Source organism: Labrus mixtus, chromosome 10 (assembly GCF_963584025.1).
Source record: "Labrus mixtus chromosome 10, fLabMix1.1, whole genome shotgun sequence".
Taxonomy (NCBI): domain Eukaryota; kingdom Metazoa; phylum Chordata; class Actinopteri; order Labriformes; family Labridae; genus Labrus; species Labrus mixtus.
The window spans coordinates 14,459,635-14,475,474 of NC_083621.1; the positions used below are offsets into that span (position 1 = coordinate 14,459,635).

At 41.1% G+C, this 15,840-nt stretch overlaps 1 protein-coding gene across 7 annotated transcripts in view; it reads right to left on the bottom strand.

Moving 5' to 3' along the window:
• Window positions 1–3,026: 3,026 nt before the first annotated feature.
• Window positions 3,027–15,840, bottom strand: part of diaph2 (diaphanous-related formin 2) — a 368,827-nt gene continuing 356,013 nt past the window's right edge. For all 7 annotated transcript variants that reach the window (XM_061048503.1, XM_061048502.1, XM_061048504.1 and 4 more), the window contains one exon: window positions 3,027–7,015. In XM_061048503.1, coding sequence (XP_060904486.1) covers window positions 6,951–7,015 — 65 coding nt within the window. In that variant the 3' untranslated portion in view covers window positions 3,027–6,950. The remainder of the gene's footprint in view (window positions 7,016–15,840) is intronic.

The following is a 15,840-nucleotide window of genomic DNA, read 5'->3' on the forward strand; positions in this document are numbered from 1 at the left end:
CAGGCCACAGCCTCTGTATATGGGACGCAGGAACTACATTAACTTTTTTTTAAAGTACATTTGTGAAGGGGGCGTAATGGACGCGTACGGAAAGGTGATGGCAAAACAAGATAAGCAATGTAAAAATAGCTTGTTAAAGGTATTTGTGATCTTTTTTATGCTGTTTTTCAAAAAATATATATAAAGATAAGTTCAGTCAGACAATGATGTCGTCATTTGCTTAAAATATTACTTGCAGCAGCAGAATTTAGTTTGTGTTTTAGCGTCAAGGCTCCGACCTTATCCCTCCTCACAGTTTTATTTACATGCAGAAAATTGAGGAGCGATGGGATGGTATTTAAACCACTATAGTCAGGGGGATGCTGGAGTGGTGGCGGGGCTGAGCAGTACTGGTAGAGGAGCAGAGGGAGAGACCGAAAAGTCTTGCAGCTTTTGACCACTAATTGGAAGGAGGTGTTGTCAGGGTGATTGTGCATAATGACGAATGTCAAGTGTGAAATCAGTGCAGCTCGAGTTGTCTGCCTGAACCCGCTCGCAGGTGTCGCCTCATTTAGTTAATAACTTTTTTCCCCCTTGCTCTTTCTTACTTCAGATTGTAGTTCAGGTGACCACAGCAGTGCCAGCAGTGATCAATTAATCAATCTTTTATTTTTATAGCGCCAATGCATAACAAATGTTATCTCAAGACACTTCGGAGCAGGTAAAATACCTTACTCTTTGTTATATTATTTATAAATAGCCAACATTAATCCATGCTGAGCACAGCACTGAGCAACATTTAGCAAAGTTACAGTGGCAAGTAAAAACTGAAGCGGACGGCCCAGGTTCAAATCCCACCTCCTTATCTGCATGTCATTCCCCTCACTACTTCAGTCTCTTGAGTTGACAGATTTTGTTTTGTTTATGGAATAAAAACATTAACCTCTCAACAACCAGAATGTCATGCCTGTATCTGATTGTATAAACCGTGATTGGTTCAGCTATGCAGTGGATAGTCTGATTATTTTATATTCTTAACCTTGAAAAACAATGAGCTATGTGAACTGATAAACGGCTAAGACTTTAATCTTGGTTTAAAGTCCTTATAGGAATGTTGTATTTTGTGTATGTTCTTCATTTTTGTTCATCTGTAACTGTTACAACAATGTTCTTGGGCTATACATTAAAAAAAACGCTGAGCTGTGTACGTCAAACACACCTACAGGACATACGGAAAATCTTTCGCTGATATATTTGTTAGGTTACGCACAAACACGTCATTCATCAAACTTGTGTGTTTAAGTTGCAGCTTGTTAAGAGCCCTCCTCAGACAGAATCAGCTCAGGTAAGGAGGGACTCGTAGCTGTCTTCTTTGTCTCGTCTTGGTAATGTTTATGGGTTTTCAAGTAGGTGGAAATGCAAAATGAAGGATAATGGCGTTTTACCCCCGCTGATGACTGTGCCATCACCAAGAGCATTAACAACACCAGAGTATAGAATACCGGGGGAAAAAAAGGGTGGGGAGAGATAAAGGGACCCTGTGTGGGCCTGGATCATCTCTCAGAATGTGACAAGGCTACTTACCTGGAGGTTTTAAAAATAAAAAAAAAAGCAGGATGAAATAAATATACAAGTAGTATCTGCCACGTACACACAACTGTACCTGTAAGCTCATTAGACAAACACACTATAGCTCATCCCTCGTTCCTGCATCCCAACAGAGACAGATCTCTCACCCAGGGTACAAAGCGCAATTAAACCCGAGCAGACAAATATAGTGCCGGTGGTGTAATCCTTCTGAATCACCTGGAAAGTCAAGAAGATAAAAATGACTGCTCTTCTTTCTTTCTCGCTGCTACGCCGGAGTCTCGTAAGGAACTAGGTTGGCCTCTTCAGCATGTTTACTTGCAGCCAAGTACAAATTAACCTCCCAAGATCAACAATAAACCTAATTAGAGTTGTGTTCTGCAGCACACATCTCTAAACACAGATCACAGCTTGTTGAGAGATGAATCTCCATCTGTTTGGCTGCACACATGGAGGAGGAGAGACTCAGAGAAGATCAGTCCCAAGATTGCAGAATGGAGCTGTGTGTGTGTGTGTGTGGTTGTTTTACAGAGTGTGAGAGGCCCTTGTGGCCACAGGGTTACTTCCTCATGTCAGCCTTTATTTTATGATGTGTCATGCTGCAGCAGAGAAGTGGGACATGGCACATGCAGGGAGAGCACGCTATTGGATTTGAGCATGTTTAAGGAGGGGTGTAGGGAGGGGGGGGAGGCGTAACGTTAAGGGGCTAGGACAGGAACAGCTCTGCCCTGCCATTTGAACCTCACTCCTGGGACTTGCACAGCCAGACAGGGGGAGGAACACATGGGGTTAGGAGTTAGGAAGCAGGAGAGTCAATGCATCTCACAGATTCATGTGCAGACGGATACAGAGTTTAATTTTATGAGAATAAAAAAAAAGGTCTCAGCTTAATTAGTTTAAGATCAGATTGCTTGTAAAACAATCAGGAAAAAATATTCTTTTATAGGTGGTTATTTTCACCATCTACAAGATTTGAAATCCCCCCCCAAAAAATGTTTCCCCCCTTATTATATTTAATTCTTGCCTATCATATCATAAACAAATAATTGCAGTGTGGTGCCATCTTTCCTGTCGGCCAATTTCGGCAGAGGAAATGTGTAGTCACGAGGGTGTTTTTTGGCTCCACAATGAGATTAATGAGGGCTCTTTTTTTTCTGAATATGTATCTTTGACTCAGTAGTAATTTCCCTAAGCTGCAGTCAGACATGACAGCATTATCACTTTGCCTTTGACATTGTGGAAGATAAAGCAGTGGGGGACACCAAGGTCCAAATATGTTGCTTTTATAGGTAGGAGCTGTCCCATTCATCATGCGCTAACACGGGGAGCCCTCTGTAATCCTTGTCCATAAGTCAACGTGGGGCAGGTTCCCTCTGCCCTGCCACTGAGCACACAGAGACTGCAGTATTTGGAAGGAGAAATAATATGACAAGTTAAAAGAAATGAATGCCAGACAAACATTTGTTTCATAAATCAGTTTATACTGTATAACAAAGTGGTTATTATTTAGTATCATATTCCATTACATATTCTATGGAAGGACAGTGTGCATAACCATTTTGCTGTTTTTTTTTTCATGTTCTTAAGGATACAAATAAACTTAAAATGTTACAAATATAAATGTTTTTTAAGACAATAAAACATACTCAATGACAACAAGGAGGGTAGGCAGGGATATGGCAGCTTACACACCACGGTCGGACAGGGTTTGTCAACAGCTATGAGCGTTTGCTTGTTGATTCAGCCGCGATCGGTCTTCCACAAATCAATAGTAAGCACTAACAAAGTAGAAGAGAACTGGATATGCGGCAGCTGGAGCTATTTACCAAAAGGAATACTTTGCAAATAGTTCACTCTGTTAGCGGCAAAGTCGTGTCCAAACATATCCAACAACTCTTCCTCCGCCTGAGCAGAATATGAGGTAAAGTGCACAGTCAGTAAGTGTAAGTTACAAACTTTTTCTTGCCACCAATCACCACCCGAATGGCACCTTTTACAGTTTTTGACACATCGTTCATACCCCTGCCTCCTCACTCTTACGGTTACCATGAGCACAAGTCATATCATGGAGTCAGGTTTGTTAGTTACAAGCTAAAAGACGAATGGATGATCAACCTGAACACACAAAGGCTTTTTTTTTTTTTTTTTAAACACTAACATGATGGAACATTTCAGGCTCTTTGACCCGAGACTCTACCGCTACATTCTATGAAACACTCCATGTTGATGATCCTAAAGATGGAATGGGAGGGAAATACAACGATCACTTACGGGGATGATGAGGAATGTTGTCATTGTAGAAGTTTATCTTGGATTTTAAAAATCCCCTTGCACTAAATTTCATGTTTTCCTCCCCTGCTTTAACACCATTTCATCTGTTAAATGGCAATGACTCTGAAGTTCAGAGTACATCGTTCTGTTTGAGTTTCCTGCTGCATAATTTAAAATAATTCATTGTTGCGGTAAAGTTGCATGATGCGAACTTCTATAATGGCTAACACCGGCGCTCTTACGTCGCTCGTTACGTTCTACCATGGCATCATCACAGACGTTTTTTATTTTTTTTTTAATTCAAACATATATTTTAAAAGCATTTTCGATAAGAAATACCACATGACTATCATTTTGTAATCACATCAAAATCTTCTACTCTGAACCACAGTTCTTAATTGGATCAATGTGTAACAAACAATGGCTAAATTACAATTTGAACATGTCTGTACAATGTTTCTCCTACTTGGACAATAAGAAAACTGTACTCCCTTTGAAAAATCCAACAAAAAAAAACAAAAAAAAAAACAAGAATTTTCAATCTTTGTAAATGGGATTTTTTGTGTTTCTCACAAAAACAAAGTTGGCACATGTGGAAAAATAATCAAAATGAATCATAATGGGCAAAAAGATTTCAGCCGAATTATAAAGAAAACATTTTTTTTGAAAGAAGAAGACTTGTAGAGAATCCAATCACAGGGCGGACAACACCGAATGTCTCAGCAGACACTGGAGGACAAACTCTTAACTCTGCATGTGTGTTAGTGTGGAGAGATTAGAGAAGGGAAATCACTGCCTTTGATGGCACACCTATTTCTGCTGTATAAAACACATCTTTTAAAAGTCCTAACGGTCGATAATCCCTTATGTGGAAACTTCATTCTCTAGCTCCATGCGACTGCTCCAACCTTATATTCCAGAGGAGAATTATTGTCCTCCAAAATACGCAGACTTCTCTGAGCATTGTGGATGTACCTTGAGCTGAGATGATGTGTAAAATTGCATTTTTTTGGAAGCATGCATGCGGGCTGGGAGAGCAGGCATCATGAAACAGACACATCACAAGCTGCGCTGGCAGATTGTTTAAATGAAAAATCTCCATCTTTTCAGCCCAGGAGTCAAGCACACTGAATCCTATTTTGCCTGGGTTCCTGTTCCGATTACTGAGCTGGCACACACACACAATCCCCCCCCCAAAAAAAACACACGCAAACAGATAAAAGCCTAAAGCAGAGTTATGGTATTACTAAAGTTACTTGTGTTTTGGTAACAGGGTCGCTTATGCCTTTAGTGCCGGGGAATTGGAGGGCGTTTGGAGACTCGGAAGACAAGCATGATCTTGTCTTCTTTGCCCCCTTTAGTCGATTATTCTGCTCGTGCCTGCTCTCCATGTGGATTCAGTGGTTGTTTTTAGTAGCATCTGCTTACAGTTTAGGGCAGTAGGGGGACAGGGCCGCCCTAGGCATGAATATATGAATAAATAGTTCACGTGAAGAAAATGTGTGACAGTTGCAGAGACACTGAGCTTACAGCAAAGTTTGAGTTATTTTGAAAAACTAACACCAAGAGTCATGTGTTCTGATGGTTTGGTTTTGATGCTAAAAAGCTTCATCAGGTTAGAGATGCTACTGAAATCAGTGTTTAGCATTGAGTTAGGACTACACAGATCCTATCAGGAGGCAGACTCTCTGATAGTGTGGTACAGTTTGAAGTCCTGAAACCCTTTGGTGCTTGAGCCATGGCTTCCCTTGGTACATTTTGAGAGGTCTTTTTTCCACCCAAAGGCTGCTTTTTTTTTTTTCATTTTGCATTTCATTAGAAATGCTCAAATATCTTCCACAAAATGTGTTCATATAACGCTGTTTGTCTTTGTCTTTCTACAGAGCACATTTGTATTGATTTTTTAAATAATGAATTTGTAGAGCAAACTTTTCAGCAGTAGCTGTGAAACACATTTTTTTAAATTCTTTTAGAGCCTTTATGTAAAAAAAAAAAAAAAAAAAAAAAAAAAAACCTCACAGATTGAAATAGATGAATATTAAAAACATTAAAATACCTAAGTTTAATCAAGCCTCCCTCACTGGAAACCTGTGTGTCCGCAGGGAAGGTCAAAAACGTCATGTGGGCTCCTCCAGGCAGTTGTATGCATTTAGAAATGTGTCAGTCTCTTATGTTAACAGCAAAAGCGACCTTGGGACAGAGATCAGCACCCGCAGGCTTCGGTTAGATATTACACAACTAAAAATAAAATGCATCTTGTCAAAATGGAGATAACAGTTTCAAGGGCCATGAGTCACATGCTCTGAAATATCGGCACAGACAGGGGCCAGCTCCTGTGGCTTTGTGGGATATGTAATGAAATGAAATAAGTCCTGTGTACATTTGCTGGCCAAAAAAAACAACAACATCTTGATGTTGGTTAAAGGAGGAAGGGGGGGGGGGGAAAAGCAACATACTTTTCTCCTCTTAAAGTTCAGTGACGTGTTGCAGAAAGCGACAGCGAGTTGTCTGCTTGCCAACATTTGTGTTTAATCCTCGTTTTTTTTTCTTCCCGTGTACAGGACAGCTGGCCCGCTGCATCTTTGTTGAGTGTGCTGTGTGCCGAATGATGAGCATACATGACTGGATGTCGCAGTCCTTCTTGGCAGAATGTCTATTTTCAACACATTGCATGTTTCATGTCAAAACTCTATATGAACTGCAGTATTTTAGATAGAAGGCTTAGAGTTGCAAGATTCAAAATGGCCTTCCAAGCAATGAAAACGCTTCACTTCATACAGCGGCGGCCTTCATTTTTCTGTTTTGATGAATCAAACTGTGTGTGCAGGACATTAAGAGTGATGAGAAAGACTTGAATAAATATGTAAGGCGTCAGACGAACAGCATGAAAATGAAGTTCGTGTTTGATGTATTTTTTCCTCAATGTGTGTATTCTTTGTTCCATACTTGATTCTGTGTGTGTGTGTGTGTGTGTATGTGTGTGTGTGTGAGTATTCTTCTCTGTGTGTGTGCCACAGTGAGGGGTTATCTATCGCTCCTTCAGTTGTCTTCCACGTCTCCATTTCGCCGGCCTCTTTGGCACTTATCTAGCGTCTTGTGGTAGGCGCGGGCGATCATCGAGCTGGGTGATTTGCGTTGTGGCGCGAACGAGACCTTTCCAGGACTGCGCGGCGGTTGTCTGTTCAAGAAATAAAGAAAAAGGAACAGAGAGTGAGACTGAGAAAGAACAAGAAAATGTTGTTACATTGATCCGCACTGGCACACAGGAGCCGAACTAAATGAAAGGCTGTATAGAGAGACACTAAAGGGAGGCAGAGAAAGGAGACGGAGGGGAGAGAAGGAACAACATGAAGCAAATCCAGGCTGGTTGAGAGCCGAGCAGCAGGGGAGGACAGAGAAACAGAGGAAGCTGTTGGAGGTGCTTGTGTCTGGTGTCATAGTAACTCCATTCAGCTCCTGATCCAGGCTTCCACTCAACAGCCCCTCGACTGCTCTCACATCACATTTAGCCTATGCACAAAAGAAAAAAGTAAACGCACACATGCGGGTCCATGCAAAAACAAGAGGGCCGGAGAATAATAAGACAGCACATACAGAACATAAAGAATACAGAGGACACAAAAAACATGGTAAATAGAAACATAAATCAGATCTATGAAAGTCTGAAGGACACAAGGAATGTAAGAAATTAATATACAGCACATATAGAGCATAGAAGTGTAAAGACTAAGACATGTAAGGATGAAAAAACCCTGATCTAAAGAAATCCAATCTGAACAAAAAAGGGAAGCCAGACTGAATCATGAAAAATGAATGAATGAAAAATGAGATAAAAAAAATTACGTTTACAGGATGTTTGGAAGAATAAGACTGATGACGTGATACAAACATGGATCACAGAAAAGCAATGAACAAGGACAGCAACACTTGTTTGTGTTGTAGTTTTCAATTGACATGTAAGGTTAAAAAAAAAAAAAAAAATACATATTAAATGAAAGCTTATATGAGAGTTACAAGAGAGTAAATAGAGTACATGAAGAACATAGAAAAGCATGGAAAACAGACTGCAGGACTAGTTTGTGATCTACAGTCTATGAGAAAGATTCTTAGTGACATGGAATAATCCTACATGACAACATCTAAATAAAGACAAATGTTTTAAAAAGGCAACAAATGAAAATAAAACACTAAATTAAATCAAAATCAAACAAAGAAAGTAAAAAACAAAGAGTAAATGTGTAGACCTTATAGTATATACAGTATATAGACCCTTGAAAAGCATGCAACGACTGAGAGATCAGTTTGACATATAGTTTTTCAAAATGAACCTGTAAAAGATGAAGATACCAAACTCTACTCTAGTAGAGGGGACATTTAATATTTTTGTCTTCATATTGCATTACAAAAAGACCAGTTAAAAAAGTAAAATAACTTGTTTTGGAGATCTAAAGATTTTTTTTTGATGATCTATAAATCTCAGTACAAATAAAATAAATCAATAAATCAAAGTTAGTCAAAAAGTTAAAGTGGCTTATGTACTGCAGGTGACGGTTGGAACTGAGTGTTTCACTGCAGAGTTTGGGGTCAGAAAGCAGGGCCAATAGCACTTCAGGTTTGCTCGGTTGGCAGTCCAATGAAAGAGTCATACAAACACTGCCGCCCATGATTTCCAACCATGTCTGCCCAGAAATGCCCATGGCATCCAGCGGGCAGCCAGGTGGCAGGTGGGGCTGGACAGAACAAGCAAGCATAGCCATGGAGATGACTGCAGGCACACCCACACACAGGACTCCCCGGTGTTTCCAAGCGTGCCGCCACCCCTCTGCCCATTACTCAGTGCCAGCTGTAGGGTGCCAGGCATCCCAGGCTGGGCGTTGTTTAATGGCACTCACTCCATCCATCATGTCAAGTAATGAGCTGAGAGTGACTGTGATGGCTCGGAATGTATACACAAACAAGTGTACACACACCCACACACACACACACACACACACACACACACACACACACACACACACACACACACACACACACACACACACACACACACACACACTTCAAGTCAGCGCACCACAGTGGAGAACAGAAAGCCCTCCTTCAGATTGGATGCAAGCTTCATGCAGATGGTGCACAGGAGGACAGAGGGAGAAAGAGGAAGGAAGAGGAAGAGTGCAATAAGGACAGATCAAGAAAATATGGATAAAAGGGACTGTACTGAATCTATTACTTCATAAAGAGGGTATGCACTCACGTCATTTTTCCACCAAAAATGAATGCATGTAGGCTCTGTGATGTATACACAGACTGTATACAGTAGCTGCTACAGCATGTCTTCATCCTGTGGCATTATTAAGGCACTTACCCAAACATTTCTATAAACATATTACATGAGCAGAGGATCTGTACTGCTCGCAGAGAATACTTAAATAGTTACTGAAAAGACGGCTCTTTTCAGCTGAATCAAAGCTGTTAACGGCTAACATCCACTATTATCACCAGTACATGCTTTCTGCTGATCAGTGGGTGTAACTGCAGTGACTCTGCCTACCATGATGTCACGTGCATACTAGGGATGGGTACAAGTACAATACACTGGTACTCGTTCTTGGCATTATTATAGTAACCTTTCAATAGTTCAACTTAGTTAGAGTCTCATGTGTAACTGAGTTTTCTGGCTTTGCCTAAAAATATAAAAACCTAAGTGAGGACTCGAGAATTTAGATTACTTTAAATGGCCATCCCTAGTGCATACCCTCTATACAGTAGATGGTCGTTAAAGCTAACATGATTAGGCAGCGTGCCTGAAAACATCACCACTTCTTATCCATGTGCTCATTTTTATGTGCGCAGGTTGTACTTTAGTCAGTAAACAGGAGTTATACGACCTCCTTCCTTTCAAAATCGACATCCATAAAACACAAATACAAAAAAAAAGGAAAAGTAGGGCCAATGCAATGTATCTAGCCTTGCCAATCATTTGCAAGCCCAATTGCTGTAACCTCATTTCTGGGCAAACAGTCTCCTTTAACCCTCAGTCTATCAGAGGAGCATGAAAAACAGTTGTGGGAGAACACAGATCCTTTGTCTCTAATGTGAGGTCATGCTGGGCTACATCTATTACTGTAAATGGACAGACCGAAGAAAGGATCAAAGAGAATACTGTGGAAGAAAAAGGTCTTATATAAATTGAGATACAGGTTTTAATCATGAAAGAAAAACTGGAACAAACAGATCTAGAACCATTTATCGACTGGGGATTTGAAGGAGTGCAGCACTAATGCTATCTTAGCTAAACAGATAAACAACACAAACATTTGAGTCCTAGTACACAACATTTTATAGACATAACACCCAATATAAAACCAACCATTAAAAACATATTTTTGTGACATATAACATTTTGTGGTTTGTATCAAGCCATTAACTGTATCAACCAAAACATATAGCCATACTGTCGTTTACACAAACAAACACCTGAAACAAAAGAAAAGATCAAGCTTCATTCATTCACATTTTCTGGCAGGGGCAGCCAGTCCTCCAGTCTGCATGCTGTCTTTAGCTCTCCTCACTAATACGATGTGCTTATACTGACGTTAACCTTGGCATCTATTCCTTGTATGGAATCCCAGCAGGGTAAAAAGAAAACCACACAGACTGTTAGTATAACCACTGAATGAAACCCTACTGGACCAATGTCATAAAGAAGGTATTTTTTATGGAATAACCAGACTGTATAGAAAGTGGGCGAAGCAAGCATGATAGTCACCATAGTTTTTTGTGGTTTTTTTTTTTGTACCACCATTTTGAAGCCTAAGGTTTTGCTTTTTGGGTTGATACCCTTTTTGTTTTCTTGAAAATGGAAGGGACAATATTTGAACAAGCAGGTGGATACAAATAGCTGATTGACGGGTCACTCTATTATTTTGTAGTTAGAGTGATATTGTTACGGGCGCTTTAGCTCAGTGTTCAGAGCGTACGCCCCATGTGCAGAGGCTCAGCCCTTACGGCTGTCCAGCGTTCAAATGAGACCCTCAAAAGGCCTATTTGCTGCATGTCTTCCGTCCCTCTCTTTTAACAACTAACAACCTTTTTAATGACTCTCCCGCTTTTCTCTTTTATATTGTGGTATCAATGGCTAGAGTTTCGTTTAGCGTTTCAGCGTGCATTGGCTGTACACAAGAAAACAGTCTGAGTGGAGAGCTAATGAGGAGGAACACAATCATAAGAACACCCAATCCCGAAACCCATCCGCAGCCATTTTACTTCAGTTTGGTTTACATTTATGTCTTTAAACAGATATCTGCATATGAGTGAAGCTAATAATCCTGTTAACCATCGCAACATAAGGAGAAGGAAGTCTTAGATGGAAGTCCCTTTCACTGTCGGGGGGGGGGGGGGGGGGGTCTCCAGGTACAATGTCAATCTGGCTGTGACTTGAATCACAAGGAAGCCTTGCCTTGAAGACTAGCCTTCTATATTGTATATTTAAATGTGAATGGAACCAAAATGGACCCAATTAACATCATGGGGTATTAAAAAAGACTTGAACTAGCAATTGGGAGCATAAATTCAGGTTAAATCTGAAGTATATAGTAAACTAATTTTTCATCTAGTTCTACGCATTCTGGCCTCTTTTTGGTGAGTACAGTTGAGTAGACCCCTGCTGGCAATAACAAGGAATTGTGGTTTAATGTGGCTCCATATTGGCTTTACTTTTCAGACCTGAAGGCCATGTCCTTTTCTTTTATACAGTCTATGGGAATAACAAATAAAAAGTGCTCTTTCGGGGGTAATTGAGTCTCACCAAACTGCCTGAATACATGAGAAAGCTTTCGTCAAAGATTTTGCAAAAAAGAGAGAGAGAGAGAGAAAAAACTTCCAGCAAATTGCATCTCCCATCAGAGGATCCTTGAGCGGAGAGCTATTGGCTTCTCATAAAGACTTTTCTGTTCCTATCTTCAGGTGCATAAAAGCCAATCCTTTCCCACCCCACATCAATCTATCACAACAATTGAACAAACAGCAGCCATTTCTACTGGGAGAGAAACATTACTACCACTAGCCTCTACTGAATTGAATGCTTCAAGCACACACACCGGCTCACACACATACAGACAAAGAGGAAGGCAAAGTGAGACTGGCGTGGGAGCTGGAAGGAGAGATCCACAAAGAAGACAAACTCTACGGGTTTTTCGGAGCACTGATTGCGACTTTTTCTACTTGCATTGGATTTGATGGCTTCTTTACCTGCTTCTCCCAGAGGCAACATCTTTCCAAGTTACAGTAGGCGAGACACAGCGGAGCACAAGAACAGGAGAAGAAATTGACAAAAGATGAGCAGGTATTCCATGTTACAGCAGGGACTTTTTTTGGCACACCCGAACTCAATTAAATGCTGGCTGGCAACAGTTTTCAAAATGTTACTAAATGCACCAAGGATTTCAATGGCGGTGTGCAGATGGAGGGGGAAGTCCCTGCCTCACACGCGCACAAAAATCCATCTTTCTGACACGCACGCACACACAGATGGAGATACATTGTTGCTCAAGTGTTAAAGCGGGTCACAGAGAAGCGGCGCGGTGCATTGCTTTGAGGGAATCACACGCACACACACTCGCCCCTCTGTTTCTTACACACACAAGCATATCCTTGCGTGTATATCATGATGATCCCTGCCACAAGGGAGAGGCTCTGAATAAGACAGGGGTAATGGGAGGAGGAGAGGACGCCAAGATTACTAAACAGCCAAAGCAGAGGCCTTAAGCCGGCGCAGTCAACTCCAACCTTCTTCTGACTGTTTAGAGGGCCTCCAGTGAGATGTCCTTTCATGTTATGATAGATGACGGAGCCTCAGCTTCCCCAAAAGAGATTAAAAATCATAACGACTTTTGTGTTACTGTCATCTTTGGCTAATTACGGGGAATTACATCATGATAAGGCTTTATGATCCGCAAAAGACAGAAAAGCTGCCAGTCATCTATCAAGAGCTTTAAGCATGGGATACTTTGAGGAATTACCTCTGAGTGGCCAGTATAAACAGGAAGACTTTTGCAGGGATTATGCTACGTTAGTTAAATATCCTCTGGGTAAAAATCAGACTGTAAACATGGTACTCACATTCATCAAGGCCTGGATAACAAGGTCAGGTTCACATAATCACCAATCAAGTGTGTAAGTGGCCGAAGAACTCAACAGGATGTATCATAAGGCAACACTGGAGCTGCATTTATTTTAGAAAAACCGCAAACGATGCATTCACTGTTCTTTGTGCTAAATAAGGAAGCAGCTGATTCCTCTGACATGTCGTCGCCTTTGTCTAATTCCCGCTCTCTGACTGCACTTCATATTTGGATGCGATACAACATAATAAAAGGTGATTAAATCTCGGCTCTCTGCGCATCAACATGTTGTGTTTGCCTCTCTGTTGAAGCAGCACTAGCAACAGCAACAACCTTCTATCACCTCCTTTTATCTCCTCCACCTCCCTTGCCCCCCTCTTTCCACCTCTGCCAGCCTCCGAGCTACAGAGTAATGGAACTCCCTACACAGAAACAAGATATGGTGTATAAATGGGATGCAGAGGGAGAGAAGCTATTTCTTCCCGCTGAAAGTTATGGGCCGGGTATCGCAAAACTACAGTCGTGGCAAACACAGCCCCTCGTTCACCGGTAAGAGTAATCACCCCAAACAAGGAGCAGTGGGGGAGAGAAATAGTGCAAGGGAAGAAAAGACAAGTTCAGTTGTGTAGAGGTGGAATAAAAAGGAGGGGTGATGGGATTCTAGGTCAAAGAAGAAAAGAGTGTCAATGACCCTTTTCTGTTTGATGCTTCAAGTCACTCATTGATTGAATCCAAGTGGCTGAAATGTAAAAAACAGAAATGCATGGTTGAAGATTATGGGATAAACACTACTGCACTGCATGTGAAGCTCATTGCTTTTGGTTATTCTTTTTGGCTCCTTTTTCTTACAGCAGCATATCTAGGATAAAAAAAAAAATAGAAGCAGATTGATTTGTGCCAGTTTTCATGCTGTTATGCTGTCCCCATGCCTCAGAAGTTATTGTGTTCCCTGCTGCAAGAAGACACTGTTTACCACAGCTCTCAGTAAACAAAGGTCATCCTGCTTCTGGTGAAAACAGCAAACCAAAAAAGTTGAAAAAAATCATGAATTTGTACAAAACTCTTTCTATGTTAGTTGAATCCTATCCAAAATGAACACACAATTAAAAAAACTGGGAATAATACAACCTGTTCCAACTCTAAAATCACCACACAAAGCATTGTCGTGACCCTCAAATTGTGATGTATTTAGTTGAATGTTATACAAATGCACAAGGTAGGATACGCAGGAAGTTGGATCAGTCATATCCAATGTAAACACCTCTATGCATATTGGATACAAAGGACTACAGCTCTGAGTGAAAGACTCACTGGTAGTTTCTACAAGATTGGTGTGCTCCAGGTTCCATCCGTGCACTTCCTTCCACTGCTCGCACCTTCTCTAGTCAATGCTCTTGTTTACCATGCATGCACCGCTGTCAGTCTTTCTGCTGATGTGGTAAAGTTTTGGGAAGATTAGTTGACTCAATCATCATATTGCATGTTTTATCTAATTAACTGTATTGATATATCCAGTTTGTCTCTGTCTGCCTTACAAACAGTTTCCTTTATTGAATTCCTATATGTCCTAGAATGACTTTCACAAATTGTAGCAATAGTAGTAAACATGTTACTTTCAAACAAAGCGATATACTGAGCAATCTATTATGATATTTAATTTCTCCCTCCACTTTTTTACTGTGTTTTTACTAGTGTTGTGTGAAAAAGAGAGAACTGTACAAATGTCAGGGGACCTGGGAGAGAGGGGGCTGCAATCAGAATAGCATGAAGGAGGGAAATGCCCAAGACAGGACTGGATAAACATGCTGAAGCAAGATGCTGCAACTCCTACTCTCTGTTTGTCTCACTCCTTTTACACAATGTCTTTCTTTCTTCTCCTTTTCAATTTCCTTCTCCGGCCCTCTCCAATTTAATCCCCCCCCCCATTACTGACATTACTGCCTGTGTTTACTACAAAAAGTAAACTTGTGCCACTTGTGATTTCTGCACACACAGGAAGCTGAGACAGAAATCTGAACTCTGACAACAATCTTAAACCTAAACTGGAGACCAGATCTTAAGGTATTCAGATTAGGCCTGCATGTAAACAAGTTCTGGTTCCTGCTTGACAGTTTGTATAAAGCATTCGGAGGCAAAGTGGGTTTAACTGACAGTCTGTTGAGATAAATGGTAACGAGGAGCGGTTCAGAGTGAGCGGGGTGGTCATAACACATGCAATCGCTTTTGACAGTGGAGGGGTGTAGTTAATCTTTCCATGCCTCTATCACCACTCTATCTCAGATGGTAGGCCTACTGTGATGTGCCTGCTTTCCAACACTGGTGACTGACCCAGATAGAGAATACAGCCATTCTTTCCCCTTACAAACAGCCTCTCACGACTCTTTATCCCTTGATTCTTTGCACGAATTAGGCTCCTTTTGACTAAAAGTGGGCTGTGCAATGCCGCTCAAATAAAAAGCATCAAGACAGCCTCCATGCATACCACTTTCTCAAACTAATTTTATACTAGTGCCGTCTCTCCTCACTGTGCTCTTAATGTTTGCATAAATGCAGTCCATTTCTCTGTAAGGCCCCCACATGCATACCGCACATTATGTGCACACGTTCACTTGCTACCCCTCAACATCACCTCTGAAAGGAGCTTGGTGTGAGAGTTACATGTGCCACAAATGTTGCAGGAGAGTCTGAAATCACTGCACATGGTCACACACAAATGCTTACTTTTACAGGGAAGAAAAGCACTAATTTATCAGCTCGGTAGGTAAGCTTTGACAGGTCTCTACCAGGGACAAACAGCATGAGAGAAGTGTGTTTGTGCATGTAAAAACTGTGTGTACCATATGCACTTTAAGCTCTGCCTGGATCTGTGTGTGTGGTAATCCAA